The sequence below is a fragment of the Abramis brama genome, assembly GCF_963993115.1.
Source record: "Abramis brama genome assembly, chromosome: 23".
Taxonomy (NCBI): domain Eukaryota; kingdom Metazoa; phylum Chordata; class Actinopteri; order Cypriniformes; family Leuciscidae; genus Abramis; species Abramis brama.
In genome coordinates this window covers 13,312,871-13,333,475 of record NC_139985.1, presented here as the reverse complement: position 1 = coordinate 13,333,475, position 20,605 = coordinate 13,312,871, and the positions used below count along the sequence as shown (strand labels likewise).

At 36.2% G+C, this 20,605-nt stretch overlaps 1 protein-coding gene across 12 annotated transcripts in view; it reads left to right on the top strand.

Moving 5' to 3' along the window:
* ppfia4 (PTPRF interacting protein alpha 4) overlaps positions 1-20,605 on the top strand; it is a gene marked incomplete at its 3' end in the record, with an annotated part of 98,817 nt that overhangs the window by 58,954 nt on the left and 19,258 nt on the right. For 9 of the 12 annotated variants that reach the window (XM_084100299.1, XM_084100292.1, XM_084100302.1 and 6 more), the window contains exons 2-11: positions 646-747; positions 3,707-3,871; positions 4,294-4,368; positions 7,219-7,302; positions 11,491-11,712; positions 12,742-12,888; positions 14,275-14,409; positions 16,440-16,523; positions 18,259-18,390; positions 19,947-20,009. In XM_084100299.1, coding sequence (XP_083956425.1) covers positions 646-747; positions 3,707-3,871; positions 4,294-4,368; positions 7,219-7,302; positions 11,491-11,712; positions 12,742-12,888; positions 14,275-14,409; positions 16,440-16,523; positions 18,259-18,390; positions 19,947-20,009 — 1,209 coding nt within the window. The remainder of the gene's footprint in view (positions 1-645; positions 748-3,706; positions 3,872-4,293; positions 4,369-7,218; positions 7,303-11,490; positions 11,713-12,741; positions 12,889-14,274; positions 14,410-16,439; positions 16,524-18,258; positions 18,391-19,946; positions 20,010-20,605) is intronic. The other 3 variants (XM_084100301.1, XM_084100298.1, XM_084100296.1) reach the window with 1 other exon arrangement.

The window sequence follows — 20,605 nt, the reverse complement described above, 5'->3', positions numbered from 1 at the left end:
ATATTTTTGGTACATCACCAACTTTGATTAATATTAATAAATGGAATTAAAGAGGATAAAATAAAAAGATAAATAAACAAAGAAATTAATAAAAAATCAATAAAATAAAAATATATATAAAAAAAATTATATATATAAAAACTTAGAAAATATCTCTAAAAGTAACAAACTGATCTTTTCTTGTTCCTTAAAATGTGACTGGTGTTTTGGCATTTGTGCTGGCTGAATGTCCAACTCACACCACAAAAAATAAGTGATGTCCATCTGTGTGGTCCTGTGTTCAAAATGTGTGGCCCTGGTCAATAAAAGGCCAGTAATTGTGGGAACAGGACTTGAAGCTTCACTAACTCTTGAGCTCTATGGGCTATGAGCATTCATTCTCATAGCCTCATGAGGAGACTGTAAAGATAGATCAGTAAATAACATACAGTATGAAATCTGACTATTTGAACTATTTGTGACAATTGGTTATTATCATTTCTTGAGCAGATATGTATAGCCCTGGAAGAATAGTTATGGAAAAAAATAAGAAATGTCAAACCACAGCGTTGTCTATTAGTTTGGTGTAACAGTAGCATATTGGTGTGAATTATTTATATTGAATGAAATAATTAATTTCCCTCCTTTCTCTCTCTCTCCTGACAGGAGTTTGCTACCCTGACTAAGGAGCTGAATTTGTGTCGAGAGCAGCTTCTAGAAAAAGAGGAGGAGATATCAGAGCTTAAAGCAGAGAGGAATAATACCAGGGTAAGTGTGTGTGTGTGTGTGTGTGTGTGTGTGTGTGTGTGTGTGTGTGTGTGTGTGTGTGTGCGTTAAGGTGACCAGACATCCCAATATATTCGGGACAGTACAGGCCCGTGTTTTGTCCCAGTATTTTATTTTAGCTTTTGTTTGTTGTAGATAACGTTTTCAGTTAGGAAGATTTCTTAAAAAAAAAAAAAAAAAAAAAAAAAAAATATATATATATATATATATATATATAGTGAGGAAAATAAGTATTTGAACACCCTGCTATTTTGCAAGTTCTCCCACTTGGAAATCATGGAGGGGTCTGAAATTGTCATCGTAGGTGCATGTCCACTGTGAGAGACATAATCTAAAAAAAAAAAATCCAGAAATCACAATATATGATTTTTTTAACTATTTATTTGTATGATACAGCTGCAAATAAGTATTTGAACACCTGTCTATCAGCTAGAATTCTGATCCTCAAAGACCTGTTAGTCTGCCTTTAAAATGTCCACTCCATTTATTATCCTAAATTAGATGCACCTGTTTGAGGTCGTTAGCTGCATAAAGACACCTTTCCACCCCATACAATCAGTAAGAATCCAACTACTAACATGGCCAAGACCAAAGAGCTGTCCAAAGACACTAGAGACAAAATTGTACAACTCCACAAGGCTGGAAAGGGCTACGGGGAAATTGCCAAGCAGATTGGTGAAAAAAGGTCCACTGTTGGAGCAATCATTAGAAAATGGAAGAAGCTAAACATGACTGTCAATCTCCCTCGGACTGGGGCTCCATGCAAGATCTCACCTCGTGGGGTCTCAATGATCCTAAGAAAGGTGAGAAATCAGCCCAGAACTACACGGGAGGAGCTGGTCAATGACCTGAAAAGAGCTGGGACCACCGTTTCCAAGGTTACTGTTGGTAATACACTAAGACGTCATGGTTTGAAATCATGCATGGCACGGAAGGTTCCCCTGCTTAAACCAGCACATGTCAAGGCCTGTCTTAAGCTTGCCAATGACCATTTGGATGATCCAGAGGAGTCATGGGAGAAAGTCATGTGGTCAGATGAGACCAAAATAGAACTTTTTGGTCATAATTCCACTAAACGTGTTTGGAGGAAGAAGAATGATGAGTACCATCCCAAGAACACCATCCCTACTGTGAAGCATGGGGGTGGTAGCATCATGCTTTGGGGGTGTTTTTCTGCACATGGGACAGGGCGACTGCACTGTATTAAGGAGAGGATGACCGGGGCCATGTATTGCGAGATTTTGGGGAACAACCTCCTTCCCTCAGTTAGAGCATTGAAGATGGGTCGAGGCTGGGTCTTCCAACATGACAATGACCCGAAGCACACAGCCAGGATAACCAAGGAGTGGCTCTGTAAGAAGCATATCAAGGTTCTGGCGTGGCCTAGCCAGTCTCCAGACCTAAACCCAATAGAGAATCTTTGGAGGGAGCACAAACTCCGTGTTTCTCAGCGACAGCCCAGAAACCTGACTGATCTAGAGAAGATCTGTGTGGAGGAGTGGGCCAAAATCCCTCCTGCAGTGTGTGCAAACCTGGTGAAAAACTACAGGAAACGTTTGACCTCTGTAATTGCAAACAAAGGCTACTGTACCAAATATTAACATTGATTTTCTCAGGTGTTCAAATACTTATTTGCAGCTGTATCATACAAATAAATAGTTAAAAAATCATACATTGTGATTTCTGGATTTTTTTTTTTAGATTATGTCTCTCACAGTGGACATGCACCTACGATGACAATTTCAGACCCCTCCATGATTTCTAAGTGGGAGAACTTGCAAAATAGCAGGGTGTTCAAATACTTATTTTCCTCACTGTATATATATATATATTTATTTATTTATTTTTAAAGAAATTCATACTTTTATTCAACAAGGATGCATTAAAAAATCAAAAGATTTATATTTCAAATAAATGCTGTTCTTTTAAAACTTCAAACTTCAAATAATCCTGAAAAAACTGTATTATGAATTTCCACAAAAAAAAATGCAGCATAACAATTTTAAACTGATAATAATAAGAAATGTTTATTGAGCACCAAATCAGCATATTAGAAGGATTTCTGTTGAATCATGTGACACTAAAGACTGGAGTAATGATGCTGAAAATTCAGCTTTGCCATCACAGGAACAAATTACATTGTAAAATATATTAAAATGGATGTATTGTAAATTCTTATACTATTTCAGAGTATATCTGTTTTTACCCTATTTTGAACAAATAAATGCAGCCCTGGTGAGCATAAGAGACTTAAAAAAAACATACTGAGCTTAAACTGTTGAATGGTAAAATCACTCATTTTTAATTGTCAACTAGTTGTCCTGAAATGTAATCAGTGGGTTTGTAAATGTTTCATGTTTATGTAAATGCTTCACTTAATTATATGACTTGCCATACATGGTGCAGAATCAGCGGTCTTTATGTTTCTAGCAAGACCAATGCTGCTAGATTGTGAATGGAGCGGATGTTCATACAGCTGAGATGATGCGGGTGACAAATGGAAGTGTGCATATCTCCATTGCCAGATTCGTGCTGCTACATTGTTATGAACAATGGAAAAGATGCCCATTTGCTTGTAGACTCTGTCAGCCCCTAGGCAACACTTGATTCGCTTCAGGGCAATTTGCAAGGTTTTTGACTTTTATGGTATAAGCACCCCAGATGATCTCAGACCATTAATGTCGCAGTGCCAGCTAAATTCACTTACGACATGCTTTTCCAATTCAAAGCACCCAAAATTCACTTTATATTCACTCTTGTGTGATTTTAATAATGTATTGTGCTGTTACATATTACTATACAAAGCTAATGAATAGCAGTGTGTGAAGAGTAATTTTCTTCCTGTAAGTGTAAGCATGTAAAGAACAAGCTCAGCTGAAGTTATGTGATACAGGACTTGTCGATGGATGTGCTAGCGATGGCTCTTTATGTTGTTGTATAGCTTCTTTTGGAGCACCTGGAGTGTCTGGTGTCTCGTCACGAGCGTTCGCTGAGGATGACTGTGGTGAAGAGGCAGGCTCCTCCGCCGTCCGGGGTTTCCAGTGAGGTGGAGGTGCTCAAGGCTTTGAAATCCCTCTTCGAGCATCATAAGGCCCTGGACGAAAAAGTGAGACTTTTTAAATTCATATTGTCTTAAAACATTACATTTTCAACTTTCTTGATCAGATTCCAATCGGATTTGCATAAAAATCGGATTTGGACTGACAGTCTGAACGAGGCCTTAGAGACAGGATCTAAACAGAGCGTTGCTGACAGTCTGGGAAGAGAGGTGTAGCAACAATGTAATTCAAGTTTTTATGCTTGAATTTTTGAACATTCAAGCATAAAAACCTATTCTAGTAGACCCCAAAAACAAAATCAAGACTTTGTAAAAGGGCATAAAAGGTCCTCCTTAATGCTTTTCAATTAAGTCTGTATGAGCATGAAATATTAGTGGTAGTTCAAGTGGAATACAGTAGATGCTGACAGGGCTTTGTTGGCATGTGTAAATTTGGCAATGAATGTCTCTTTTGTTTTTCATTTGCACAGGTGCGTGAAAGGTTACGGGTGGCTCTTGAAAGGGTAACTACATTAGAAGGACAGCTGGCAGCCGCCAGTCAGGAGGTACGGTTGTTTTGTGCATGTGTGTGTTTAGGTATATGCATGAACACTTGTATAGATTTGCTGATCTCATCTCATTAACTTCTGTCCAATGAGCACCTGCCCCCTGCTGTCAACCCATGCAGGAAATGTGGTGTTTCCTAGTATAGTGTTGTTTCCATAACTCATATGCCACTGAGAGTTCAAGCATGGTGAATGCACTTGGCATAGCATAAATTTACACTGAGAAGAAAAAGCTTTGACAACACAATTACTCACTGCACTTCATTTTCAGTGAATTCTGTTTTTGTAGCTTATACGAATAATTGAATGTGGTTTTTGCTTACCATAATTCATGGGGCCTAATTGGTTTCTTTGGAACATCACACTTTTTTTTAATCTTTGTTAATGCATGTTGTTCATTAATTGATGATTTGTGGATTTGCGAATAAAACAAAATATACTTTTTTACAAACTAATTATAATTATTAAATTATACTCATTTTTTGTAACTTACATTTTAATATTTCAGTAACTACTATTTTTTTTTTACAAAAAATGCCCATCATCTAGTTTCAGCAGTAGTTTCTCTTCATTTACACTGAGAATATATTTTAGATGCGATTTGCAGTAACTGCCTTCAGCAATTCACTGCAGCTGCTTTAGAGACTTTGTGCAAACTATGCAAACATCAACAACACTTTCTAGTGTCACCTTTATAAAATCTAGTTCAACGGAAATTAAAATTCTGTCATCAAAAATGTTGATTACATAGACTTTCAGTGGATGGACAAAAATGATGAGAATGAGAATATTAGTAATTTCTTAATTTGTGTTCAATGTACTAAAGGCTTGTGGGTTTGGAACATTTTGCATGAACTACCTCATTATTGTTTAATTTAAAAGCTTAAGTAGGATGGATTTATATACAGTATATATTAAACGCTCATTATGGTGCCTTTTTTGTGCCTTTATTTTACAAAGGCACAACGTTTTCTTGTTATTTTATGGAGTATTTTAAGTTGTTTCTGTGATCGCGCCGGCGCCTCCATGTCATGCAGTAAGCGTGCAAATACTTTAGTTTCCACACTCTACACAAACACTTTGATATGTTCCTAATAATAGCTCATATTTATCTAGGTTAACATTAGAGCGAGCAGCCATGTAAAGTTGCTACTTGCACGTTTCAAATGATAAGCCATATTTGAGGTCAATGGATGATAGGCGAATGTTTGAATTTCCTGCCAGACATACTGTAATTACCACAAAGAACCATCGTTAACAATCTGTCCCTCACGGAGTGTGTGACTGCGCCACAAGTTTTTTTTTTTTTTCTGAAACTAACCGACTAACGTTTAGTTGACTATTAGGGGGCAGCCCTAGAAATATACATAAGAAATGTCAAATACATGTCCTCAGTTTAAAGAGGCCTACATGTTTAAATACATGTCCTTTGCCTTAATATCCCAGTTTTTACACTGCCCCATTCAATACATCTTCACATCATTCATAACTGTCTAGTACAGGTCAGTCAGCATGTGTGAACACACTTACAAAAAAGCTATTTTTTCATCATCCGCTGAGTAAGAGGAGTCTTTGGCTGCAGCCCGCACTGCAGAGGCGGCATGAGAAGTGGCCTCTGGGTGTCATGATGCTGCATTTAGACCAACGGGAAGATTTTATGCTGACAAACAGGACCTAATGCTGCAAAGGGAACAAGGGAAGTGGTCATCACTAGTGTTGGGGTATCTACTCTGAAATTCCCAAACTACAAGCTAATCATAATTTGAAGTAGTTAAACTACAGTCAAGCTACCAACCTTATTTTTACATAAGAGCATTTTTAATTTGAGCATTTAAGGCGTCTGCTTTGGTTTATTTTATCTGTACAAAAACTGTTTATTATGCTGCTTGATATTGCAAACTGTTATTTTTATTTAGAATCATAATCATAAACACGCTGGTTTGTACTGCAAGATAGTTTTACCTTTTATTGCACTATTGCTGCATGTTTGATTTTTCCCTCAGCTCAGATATTAAAACAGCGATGAAGCATTTGGTCATGTTACTCTTTGGAAAAAGCTACACTACTTTGAAAACCACTGAACTACATCACAAGATATTGCTAGTGCTACCATAACCTAGTTACTCACCATTAATGATCACTGTGTCATAAAACTCTAAGAACACAAACTTTCTTTCATTTCACTCTCCCAAACCTGATTTTATTGTCCTAATGCTGGAGAAAGAGAGTCTGTAATTCTACCTTTTCTTCAGTCTATTTTGTAACTGTGTTGAAAGTAGTTGGTTTTGAGGTATTATAATGAAGCAGTATCGCTCACTTTGTCTCGCCAGCCTGCTCTAATACTCTAATACAAACGAGCTGTAATAAAGAGAGCTTTGCGAATATGTAAATCAGATCCCTTCATCCAAATACTGGCATGCAAATCAATGTGTACATATTTTAATTGTCTTCCTCCAATTTTCACATTCACTGGTCCTGATATGGCAGGATTCAAATGCAAATGGCCTACCAGTATTTCATTAATACCTTAATAACATGCTGCTTTTAAGCACAATGATAAGTTAATTCCTCAAAATGGGTAGTTCGTATAATCTTATCTCCCACAAGACTCCTAGCCTGCCTTAAGAAGACAGGAACAGTGCTCAAATGCTATTAAAAGGAACACTATTAAATCCCACTATCACTGAAAATGTACATCTTCATAATGTGCAATTGGGAAAAAGTGCATCATTGCCTGTGCTGTGCTTTGTGAACAGTAATTATGTGGTATGCCACATTTAATGTATTTAACATGAATGTTATTTGTTTAACACTTTGAAAGAGTGACTTTTTTGCTGTGTTTTTGTTTAGGTGATCATGTTGAGACAGAGAAAGGATGGACGAGCAGATGGGGATGCTGTGGACAGGATGGACAGCTCAAAACCTACTTGGAAGGTATGTGCGTGTTTGCTTAAAGTTGGATTAGCATAAATTTAAATATTTTTATTTAGTCAGTGCTTAAAATAGTCACTTGTGCTAAAGCATTCTAAAGTACATGTTTCTACAAACTTTTAATAATCATTTAGAATTGAGATTTTTTTAAGGGGGTCAAATCACGGGGAAACATTAAAAAAAAAAAAAAAGCTACATTAGTGAAACTTGCTGTGAACGTGCTTTACCTCATTCTGTAAATTATGACAATGCAAGTGTCATGCCAAAATACACTAACTTTCAAAAGTTTGGGGTCAGCACAACCGTTTCAATATTTATAATAATAAGAAATGTTTCTTGAGCACCAAATACGTATATTAGAATGATTTCTGAAGGATCATGTGACACTGAAGACTAGAGAAATGATGCTGAAAATTCAGCTTTGCCATCACAGGAATAAATTACTTTTTAAAATAGTTATAATCAAAACAGTTATTTTAAATTGCAAAACACAATTTACTGTTTTTACTGTATTCTTTATCAAATAAATGTAGACTTGGTGAGCATTAGAGACTTTCAAAAATATTAAAACATCTTTCCAACCCCAGACTTTTGAACGATAGGGTATGAACCCATAGGTTTTATCATTAATTAAACTTTGTTACTGTTTATATCTGAGGCATTGGTACAAAAGGGATCCCTCCTGCTCTAATACCTCTCTCACAGATGGCATTTTCTTCGCTACTGAGAAATAAACTGCATTGATTATGCGCCAAGTGCTTTTGCCCTTCAACCTTCAGCAAAGGCTGCTAAAGTGACTCCTGTCTCTGAGTGTGACTCACTTGTAGCAGCCAGCCAACTGGAGTCTGGTCAATAGGAGAATTGTAAATTGCTCTTCAACTTTGATCCCATGGTTTATTGTTTAAATATCACCTTATCTTTTATTTATGTATTTGAAATGCTATTGATTGATTTTCTGTAGTAAAAGATTTTTTTCAATGCAGCAGTATCGATTTGTCCATTAGTACGCGAAATTAGTTTAGGAGCAGATATTAGCTTGTGGTTTCATTGTAAAGGTCTGTCTTTAAAGTCGGCATGAAATGAAAATTCACCCTATTTGCTAAATGCATGTTATAGATCTTATTGTGAATTATTCACCCATGTATGTGTTTCGTAAGAAAAATAATTGACCTCGTAATTTTTTCATTCAATCTGCCTCCCTTTTTAGGTGCAACGTCCACATCGGAAAATGTATTTTTTGAATAATCACCTACACTCGCATTTAAATCACAATACGGAAGAGCTGATGCAACTTTAGTTTCATTGCGACCTACACTGACAGACTTCACAAACACAGATTTCTGTCCATGTTGATGCATTTCCTATTAAAACAGGAAATTATGGCACGGCATTTTTTAAGATATAAAAATATTACATTTAAAGAAGTTAATACATTCTAAAGTGTTTATTTACTAAAATATAAAAAAAATTTGTTAGCTTTTAGGAGTGCAATAGCATATAGATGAACTTTACAGTTGAAGTCGGCATGAAATATAAATTGCGATAGTCTTTTCTTCATTATTGCGTACAGTATATCCAAGTGAAACAGCTTCTCGAACAAAAAAAATGTAGGACGGGACTTTATTTTGTCCATCGCTAATTGATTGAATTGATTTTTGGCGGTAAACAATGGTGCAAATGCCAGTAAATTGATTAGTACAAACCTTAGTAAATCACCTTGCATGATTCATTTAAAATACTCTCCTCCCAAATATTTTGCTGGCTGACAGGGAAAATCCTACAAATGCATATGCAATAACTGCGCCCACACCTTTTCAGCGCTAATTTTTCACTGCTTGTCTTTAGTAAATACTGACAATAGTTTTTTTAACACCAAAATAGGGTTTGCGCTGGTGCAAGCTGTTAGTGAATCTGGCCCATAGGTTTTTTTAAGGAGCTAGTTTAACATCATTTTCTCCAATTTTGTTGATTGCCAATGTTCTGTGTCAGCGTTTTTCTGAAAGGTTTCTGACTCTGAAAAGGTAACTGAAATGTTACCACTCCTAATGAGGAAGAATATTGCCACGCTGACTGTTTGATACCTCACAGTGTGTGATTCACTGTCTCATCACCAGTCTCTGAAGCTCTTTAAGTTCTCTACTTTTGCCATTTATCAGTGGAGCTCCTCCAGGTGTCACGGTCTGGCTCCTCTGTGCTTTTTATAGATCATCACTGTCAGGTATTTAAGTAGTCAGAGACTAAGAAAATGTGGAATGAGGAAGCTTTTTTTGTTATTTAAAAAAAAATATATATATTTTTTTTTCCAAAATACAAGTGCTCTAATCACACTGATGTTATGGTTATAATTTCTATAATTTTATTTTAATAGAACAAAGCAAAACATGTTCTGGCGGGTCTCCTCTGGGAGTAGTTTGCACCTGAAAGGTTGCGCTTTATAATATTACACCTTCAGGGGAAGATAATGAAAATGAGAGGCCTGCAGACTTTTTCAAAACATACCTTTCCTGAATTTTAGCAGAAAATCGGACGTTTCTGTGAATTGTACACTTGAATCTGCATTTGCGATTAGAAAGGATGAATCATATAGAGCTGGATGGAGAGGATGAAAGCAGACAGACGTAGATTCCCAGACACGGCAGACGTGGTCCAGACTGTCTCTCTCTGGAGAGCTGGCTGAAGCCTCCCTGGAGGGCAGAAATATGGCTGATAGTCCCTGGGGTTCATGGTTCATCAAATACTGTTAGAGGCCGACGTGGGTTTCTCAGCGGACTCCCAGTAGAGTGACGGAGAGGGTTTCCACAAAAGTTTTTTTGTCACATTGAGCTACATCATGAATCAGTCATTTCCACCACATTTCTAATTAAGTACTGTGTTAATAGCATTCTTTAATAGATATATCAGTGGTGAGAATGACATTTTGATTTTCATTGTTGTTGTTTTTTTCAAATAAAACTCCGGTATTCACAAAGGGCTAATTTCATAGCCACTGTAGCAATTTATGTCCCAAATAAATATAATATTTCAAAAACGTACTTTTTTTTCTTATTATTATTCTGAGAAAACTTTATTATAGATAAAATTGTTGGTCATGGTAGAAATACTATATATATTCACTTTTTGTTTGGATCATTATAGTTATAAGAAATAGATTTTTATGACATTTTCATATTTTATGTTTGTGACAAGGTTAAAACAATGCATATGAAATCAATACATAAAGCAAATATGTTGATGCCATAGTATAAAATCTTTTGTTTTATAGCTAAAGGTAATACATTGAAACACGTAAGCCACGAAAGTGCCGGTAGTTCAAGTGCCTGTTCTGTTCAGAAAGTAGGCCTATTAAATGATTTAAATGAAAAAAGAAGGGTTTTTTGTAGCAGTGTATTAAATTAGTATATTGAGCTATTGCAAATGTAAATATAAGGGTTAAATGTCATAGAGATGCAAGAGACAAGAAACTGTAAATTAGTTGGCTGCCGGATTGCCTGCTGCCCTTCTGAATCTGGAGCTATCTCTGAAGAATTATTTAATTAACAGCATGTAATTAATTTTAAGGCAGAGAAGCACATCAAATCATCTGCCAATCAGCATTACTGACATCCACAAATACATATGTACAAAAACACTTCAGGCAGGGCTCTTTAAAAGTCCCTGTCTCAGCTTTCCTGTAGTGATATAGAGCCAAGCATATCAGTGAAGCAAACTCCACTCACTTTTGACAGCCATGTAAAAGTGTCCTCATTAAATATGCCTCATTGGAATTCTTCTGTCAGTCCTGAATTGGATGTTTCTGTTTTGAGTAAGCTGGTCATTTAGGGGGCAAAGATATGCATCTCACCCAGGTCGTATTTTTGTTTCCAATAATGTGCTGAGGAACCCTGCGTTTCAGGGCTGGCAAAATGACAAATCTGAAGGTTTTAATTTGCTCAGCTGTTTAAAGTAGATGGATGAAATGCACGGTCACAATGTGATGCATGCGAGAGAACCTCTGAACTCCTGAGGCCATAATTGCAATGAAGCTGCTTAACTTGCTGACCGTGTTCTTCAGACTCTGACTCAGCATATTTCGCCTCTCTGAAGCTTATTTAGAAGCTTATTTAGGACCCTGAGTGGAAATCAGGGGACCGCTAAACAAGTTCTCAACTAGCTCTCCATTGTATCTCTAACATTTCTTTGTGTTTGTGACAGAGGCTTCCCAATGGCTCCATCGATGTGCACGACGACAACAGCAGATGTCTGGAGCTGCAGGAACTGCTGGATAAGGCCAATAAGGAGCTGGCCCAAAACAGAGACCGGATCAGCAGCCTGACCACTCACATGTCCGAGCTTGAGACGGAACTGGCTACCGCCCGCAAAGACTTACTGAAGAGCGAAGAGCTGAGCACTAAACACCAGAGGGACATACGCGAGGTTAGAATGATTGGGGGGAGAGGAAAGGGACAGAATGGGGACAGACCGATGAGAGCTTGTCTCAGGGAAGATATAGCGTCAGGCAGCAAGGACGTTTTCTCAGTTCTGCTTTATTTTCGCTGAGAGACAGAAGGTTACAAAAAATGCAATTGTGACTCATTCCTTGACAAGGTCTAAAGTTATGGTATTTAAAAACAGCTCTCCCCAAAAACAAACATTTACTTTGCAAACCAGTATCACTTTTTTTGGTGGAACATGTTCTTTTCCATACATTTAAAGCATATTCACATCATGTTGCTCCAGGTTTGACATCAGCAACAAACAAACCAAATAATATAGGTTCTTGTGTCTTGTAATCAAATGTGACCGGAACCTGAATGAGATTTCAAAGCTACAGCGGAAGTGATGCTATTCAGTGAATAATGGCTTAAATTTTCCTCTGTTCTTCACGTAAAACTATGACATGGAATATAGTGCACATAGATTACTTTTATGATACTTTGATGGTGTTTTTGTCAAATTTGGAGCTTGATATTATTACCGTTCACTTTCATTGTATAGAAGAATAGCTTCAAGATTCTGGTAGCGTAAGAGTAGCTTAAAGATTCGGTTTACCACCAAAAAAGAAAGTCATATTGGTTTGGAATGAAATAAGGGTGAGTAAATGATGACAGAATTTTCATTTTTGGGTGAACTATACCTTTTTATAATGATTGTAAATATTTCTAGTAAAGTCACAATGTATCAGAACTGTCGACAGAAATTGTGACACATCCAAGCGAAACAGATTGTCGAAAAAATGTAAGGCGGGACTTGGTTCTATCTGTTGGTAGTTTATTGAATGGAAGCAGATTTGATTGTAAGTAAGGGGAGTGGTTTAAGCTGACTAAATACATTTCTATTTCATGCTTACTTTAAGCACCATTTCATGGTTTAAAAAAATCTTTCCCAAATGTTGTAGTAGTCTATTAAAGGTTTTCAAACTTCCCAAGGGTTTTTGTTTTCTCTTACTATGTGCCTGTTCGACAGGCGATGGCACAGAAGGAGGACATGGAGGAGCGTATCACAACATTAGAAAAGCGTTATCTGGCCGCCCAGAGAGAAACCACCTCAATCCATGACCTGAATGACAAGCTAGAGAACGAATTGGCCACCAAGGACTCGCTTTACCGACAGGTACGTCAACCTTGAATCAGACCTGGGCTGATTTGAAGTTAATTTCAAATGAACGCCGCAAGTCAATGCTGGTTGATGTCCCATAATTCAGTTGAGATGTTATGAGAGTCATGTTCCATCTGTGCGTGTGCGTATGAAGGGTGTGTGTTAGTCATAGGGGTTTTAATTAGCCCTAAAGCAGCAGACTCATGTTAGAATCCTACAGCATGCTGAGAAGAGGCATGCTGGGAGGAAGCAGGTACCACCTGACTGTTTTAATATCCAGATCCATCATCTGGAGAAAGAAAGAGGATTCCCAACTGCATTGATGTTGGTGCCAGTTTGGACAGAGTGTTTGTTTTGAATGCAGTGGGTATAAATATCTCAAAAGAGATAGATAAATCAAGACATCTGCTCTTGTTTAGACAGCATAAGTTTGTGATTTTGCACTCCAGGCAGGGCTATCATCAGTGGGGACATCCAGCAACGTTAATTGTTGGGCCCAGGGGAGAGTGGGCAGACCCAATAAAATGTTGAATACTAGCCCTGTTTAATACTGCATTACATTACATTGATGTACAATACCATTCAAAAGTTTGTATTTGAAAAAGTAAGATTTGAATACTTTTATTAATCAAGGATGCATTAAATGGATCAAAAGCTAAAGACATTCATAAAGCTGCAGAAGGTTTCTATTTTAAATAAATGCTGTTCTTTGGAACTTTCTATTTATCAAAGACTTATTAAGCAGCACATCTGTTTTCAACACTGATAAAATTAGAAATGTTTCTTGAGCACCAAATCAGCATATTAGAATGATTTCTGAAGAATAATGTGACACTGAAGACTGGAGTAATGATGCTGAAAATTCAGCTTTGCCATCACATGAATAAATTACATTTTAAAATATATTAAATTAGTTATTAAACAGTTATTTTAACAATTGTAACAATATTTAATGATATTACTGTTTTTTCTGTATTTTTGATCAAATAAATGCAGCCTTGGTGAGCATAAAAGACTTCTTTCACAAACATTTTAAAATCTTACCCCAAACTTTTGAACGGTGGTGTATAATCCAAATTTTGATTTGGATACTTGTATCATGTCTTTATATTTTTTGTGTGTTGTGTGTACACTGGTGGTTTGTTTTTATGTGCACTTATTTATTTCGTATTGTATGTGTGCTTCCTTTTCATATGTATGGTATGTTTTTCGTTCATGTGTGTATGTGGTGAGTACCTTGTAACCTTGTGTGGACTTATCTTTGTGTGTGTGAATGCATATTTTGGGTGTATACTATCTCAATATATCTAAAATGGGTGTGTTTATGGTGTCTACATGAGTGTACACCCTCTTGTTTGTCTTATTTTCGTGCGGTTTGTGTGCGCGTCTTTTTTTTATCAGAGTGAGGAGAAGGTACGACACCTCCAGGAATTGCTGGAGTTGGCAGAACAGCGTCTTCAGCAGACTATGAGGAAGGCAGAGACTTTGCCCGAGGTGGAGGCTGAACTGGCCCAGAGAGTGGCCGCCCTCACCAAGGCGAGTACTCAATCACTCCTCCAGACAACAGCGACAGGAAACAATGAGAGAGTCGGTTCATAAGATTCTTTTCTGTCAGGAAAACACCCTCTGAGATGGTGATGAAACAAAATGATAAGGTAAAGAAGGGCGGAAACTGACAGGAAAAGATTAGATTACACAGCAGGATTAGATGAGAGATAAACAACATAGGCTGTTCAAAAGACATTTTAGCCTACTGAGACGTGATTTAGAGAAACACAAGTTCTGTGATGGGTCAAGACCCAAATTTGGGTTGCAAATGCAACTGATTGCATATTAAGCAGATACATATAAGTTAAACAGTTAACTTATTAAGCAGCCAAGTTTTTTTTTTTTTTTTTTTTTTTTTTCAGAATTAGTTTTAGTAATTTTTGTACATTTACATTTAGTCCTGGTTCACACTGTCATTTTTTAAGAACCTAAGGATACAAAAAAATAACTGGCTTTAATGACATATATTTTGAGACGGAACTTTTCGAACATCCAGAACAATGCTCTGTGCTGGGCTAAATGCGCTCGTTGTATGATAGTATTTTTCAGCTAAGAGCAGCTTATAAAATGTGTAAAAGAGTCAAAACAGCAGCAGGAATTCCTCAGTTGCACACAAACTGCTGCAAGTCGGCATTTCTGAAACCTGTACCGAACTGTAATGGGCAATGTAACTCCATTGACGAGAAAAAATTGTATTTTTGAGCATTTTGTTCTTTTTAGGGCCGCATATTGTGACATCATGTCCTGTTTTTGGTTCATATTTCAGTCGAGCCGGACACCGGGGTTCAGATGGCAGCGTTCACACTTATTCAAATTAACCAAAATAACAGAGCAATCTCACCAGAGTTTTAATCAAACCAAACCTGCTGAACACAACACACCTTTAAACTTATTTTATTTAAGTTAGCAGCAGTTTTAATTTGAATTTAGTTTAAATTTGTAATTTAAATTTAGTACATTTTTATATTTTATTTTAAATTTCAGTTTTATTTCAGTTAATGTTTTTGATAGTTTAATAGTTAACAACACTGACTCAACAGGTCAATCACACATCTGCTATTGTTTATGCATTTATAAAACTTAATTATTTGAATAACTTCCTATTAATCCGTTATGTTATCAATTAATCAATGAATATTTTTGGGCCTGTGCAGTTCTGATATATGTGAATGTTTTCTTTAAGCAATTTTGGTTTGTCTTCACTGTGGTGGATCTCCACTTGATGTCCAATGTAAAATCTGGATCCTGAAGCAAAACCATTTGAGTGTCACTGATTCAAACCATTTGTTTTGGTCAGACCTGTGGCCTAGCTGTCAGGCAATGAGTTTTGGTGCTCATGCATGTTTGAGTCTGGCAGTATTTCTTTATCTCGTTCCAATTCCTCATTTCTGCAATAAGTTCCAAAAAATACAGCTGTACTGTTCATGATGAGCTGACGCTCCATCAAACATGCACAGGTAGAGCAGATATTTCTCTTTTACAGGCTTCCGTCTCCTTTTCTTGCCAGTTTAGATAATCCTCACTCGGTCGCAGTCATGTTCCTTCCGAACATCAGCTGGAATTGTAGATGACAGTGTTTTTCCAAGGCAGCCAAATGTCTTGTCAGTGTGGCAGAGAGGCAGTGGGGTTTTGTTTATTGTCTCGCTAATGCAGCTAATTAAAAATGGCAGCATTTTGTCATTCTCAGTCAGTGGCATCCTGTCACACACCTCATGCTCCTAATGATATATATCCAACATCCTTCCTTAGATTCCATTTATTATACACAGCACATGCCATCATTGGTCTATAGACCTTAGTCAGGGTAGCTGAACTGTACAACAATACGCACTGAAAAAAACTGTACATTCATGACAAATTTTCATTTAAATATGGTTTATTCAAATGTATGACAAGTAAATTTCTCCAACCTATAAAAATAAAAGCAATTTCTAAACCTCTTTCTTCTTGAAGGTGAAGTGTCTAATTCTTGAAGGTCTTTGCCCTGCTCTTTATACTAATGTCAGTGTTTCCTACAGGCGGAGGAGCGTCATGGGAACATCGAAGAGCGTTTGCGCCAACTAGAGGCTCAGCTGGAGGAGAAGAACCAAGAGCTGGGCAGGGTGAGGACTGGGTTGGGGGTCAGGACACCAAAAGGGAATGGGATGTAGAGTGTGTCATTGAGAGAGTGAATGTTTGATAGAGAAATGATGAGATTGCTTGAAGGATGATTGGAGAGAGAAATCGAGGAAGTGTGAGTGGCTTTGGTTCATTATGTGTGGTTTTGATTTGTTTAAGTGCACATAAGAATGAACACTATAAAGAGGCACCAGTGTTTTTTTGTGTGAATGTGTGGCCACAATGTCTCCTCAAAATTCGAAATATGTATTTCAAATGGTTCCTATTAAGGAAAAGGCTTAATAGATTTTCTAAATTAACAAAATATAAAAATGAAAATGTAAAATAGCAAAAAGATTTATATGAGTTGTGTTTATGGATTTAACCAAGGGTTGGAATAAGGGATATTAGCTCAGTATTAAACAAGTCATTGGAAATGTTTGTTAAGCCATATGGTTTGTAGTATTTTATACAATATATATATGAAGAGTTCAGATGCAAAAGCCTCTAAGTGCCATCTGAAATTTTCTTTTTCTTTCTATTTTTATCAAGCTCGTATATTTAAGTTCAGTAATTTCACTGCCATTTTCATTGCCATTTAAGTGAAATTACTGAATTTAAATATACAATTATGAATATACAATTCAATTCACATTTATTTGTATAGCAATTTTCACAATACATATCATTTCAAAGCAGCTTTACAGAAATATAATATATAATAATAACATACATTTTTTAAGTATATGGTCCTAATTAGATAGTAAACGTGTGTGTATGTGTTTAGGAAGATGTGAAGATGTTACCTGTTGCACAATCGGTCTTGACCAGGCCTTCAGGCGGTGTGTTTGACCTCACAGTAGGGACCCCGATTAGCCTGTGCTGCTTTGTCCGTTCTTGTGTTTCTAACACACAAACTGAGGCATACAAAGATCGATATGCTAGCACTCCTGTACAAACACACTCACACACGCATATGCCGCTGCTCTGTGAATATGGGCCATTTTTTAGCTCATCTTGCAGATGAATTTCCCCACCCCCAGTGAGAGCAGAGCTGTAATTGGCTGCTATATTTGGATTTTGAATAATTCATGCATGGTTAATTTTCTCCTGCATGTGAGCTGATGGTTGTAATGACTTGAAGCAGTCAAAGAGAGTCAGCCTTAATTTAAACCTTGATACATCCTCCTCAGACTGAGCTTTAGTTTGAATTCTTCCCCTGACAGTCACGAAGCCTTGTGTTGATTACATTTTAAAGGCTGTTTGCCACCAAAAGAAAATTAAGATTTTGTTGCCAGGCAACTGAGTGCCCATATCCCACCACAACTGTGTTTAAAAGTCATCACCCCTGCATTCAACTACAAGGACTGTCATTATTCATTTTCAAGAGGGATGATCACAGAATACACAACTTTAGAAATATGTGAGAAGTTAGTATTACTTTCTGAATCAAAATGTGAACCGTGTTGTGAAAATGTGAGTCAGCTGTGTTTTAATATCATGATCCAGACTTAAAAATCTGACGTAAAACTCCTATATGTTCACAGAGTTTTAGGGTGTAATACTGCCCTCTATTGGTTATACTGTGCATATAGTATATCATCAGAAAAAATAAATCCTATAGCCATCCCATGTCACATTTTCTTCTAAACATCTAGTTTTACTGTTAAAATAAATAATGCTGTTTCATACTTCCATTTTTTCTTTCTCTTCTCTATTCACTCCCTCACTCTTTCTCAGGCTCGACAGAGGGAGAAGATGAATGAGGAGCATAACAAACGTCTGTCTGACACTGTGGACCGTCTCCTCACCGAGTCCAATGAACGTCTTCAGCTGCACCTGAAGGAGCGCATGGCTGCGCTGGAGGACAAGGTATGGATTTTACCATGCCTGCCTGCACATATACTGTACACACTTATTATAACATTAAACACTATTATCATCTGATGCTTAATGCATTCAAGCAGCACACAGCCACAAACAGGCATTCAATTTTCATCCTTAGGACTAAAACAAAAAAGAAAGGAAAATTGCATAAGATATTAAGAGCAATCTTCAGAAATAAAATTTTAATTACTTTTGGCAGATTTTTTTTATTGTTGCTTTTTCTTTTCTTAATAAATTTACTTAAAAACATATTTTACTTTACATTTTACTTTAAAAAAATAAATAAATAATAATATACATGTACTTAATGTACATGTACTTGATTATTTAAATTATTATTTAACCCTTGCAATGCATTAAAAATAACTGTATACACCCATTGCATCCCTGGGTCTTTTTGGACAAGATGGAACATAAGCTTATAAAACAGTCATAACTTAATATGTTTTTAATATTATATATAACTAAAACCATATTGTATCTGATAAGTAACTTCTCATTAATGTTACCATATTTTTTATGTTATTACTGCATTTACCCCATTTTTATAAATTAATTAATTGAAATTTAAAATGTTATGAGAACTACAGAAAAAAACAGCGTGAAGAAAGAAAATTCTCCTTTTTAGGCTACAACGGTTCATCGATAGATCTATGGCAACAGATTGAAATGTGGACTTCTCCTTTTTCAAACCCTCTTCCCATTTTCAAATTTAGACTATTTGGTCTATGAACTTTTGATCTACAAACAGACATTAATTTAATTTGTCATTTTATTTTAATTTTAGTGTGTGCGTGTACAGTCATGTTTAGAAACAAAATGCAGTACCAGTTGGAAGGAAAAATGTGCGTGCGAATGTAGGAAAGAGGCTAAATGTTTTTTACAGAAGTCATTTGAGAGAAATTTAACTAACAGATGTACTAAACAGCATAATTTCATGTGTAAAGCCACTTCCGGGTCAAAATGGACCCGAACGAAAAATGTGTAAAATCTCTATGGTTATTATTATTTTTTAATCTGAAAAAATATATAGATAAATGATGCATATTTTAAGTCTTAACACATATCCAAAGTTTCTTTTTCATACTAAAAACTGGATTCTTTTAGAAATGTGTAATATTTATGTACCTCTTCCTAGTCAAAACGGACCCAAATGCATTAGAAATGATTGAAAATAAGAAATGATTTAAAATAATTGTTTAAAAAGAAATGAGTGTAGCGGAATGTCCATATTTATACTCTGCCTACTATACCCTAGAGAGTGCAAGGACATATTCTAGGCATATACTGAAATGGCACAAGGAATAGCTTGTGAAAAACAGATGTAAAGGTTCCCTATTTAGCTTGAATTAATAGAACCCAGTTCGTTTCTCTTTTGAGCTGTAAGCCGAGAGGACAGAACAGACTGAATGGCCAAATGTGAAGGGACAGGCTGAATCACCACATGTAGAGAGAGAGAGAATGTGCAGGTTATTGCATGCACAACCTGCTGCTTTAAGCTTATTCTCAACTTTGTTTCTTCTGTCGTTTCTCCCATAAAGAATTCACTCATCCATGATCTGGAGAATTCCCAAAAACAACTGGAGGAGTTCCATCACAATAAGGTACCACTGTTCATTAATATCACACAGATCTGCAAAGCAACAGCAACAGTCAGAGATGTTGCAATTGCAAGAAATAACTGAGTAGCATAGAGTGTCTTATTAACATCAAGAGTTTAAATTAAGATATTTATATCAATGTATAAATAAGTGTATCTGTCTGTAACCTGTGAACTGTTACTATTTCATTTGTTTTTTAAACACCTTTTTGCCTTCATTGTTCTGCGTTGTGATATTTTTTTAAAGGTACAAATATTTATTTAAAAAATATGTAAAAATATATACATACACTACCGTTTAGACGTTTGGGGTTGGTAAGATTTTTAATGTTTTTGAAAGAAGACTTATGCTCACCAAGGCTGAACAAAAGTTCAGTAAAGACAGTAATAAGTTGTTTTCTATTTGAATATATTTTAAAATGTAATTTATTCCTGTGATAATATTTTGCAGGATTATTTGAAATTTAAATGGGATTTTTTTGTAACATTATAAATATCTTTACTGTCATTTTTGATAAATTGAATGCATCCTTGATGAATAAAATTATTAATTTCTTTAAAAAAAAAATCTTACTGATGCCGAACTTTTGAACAGTAATG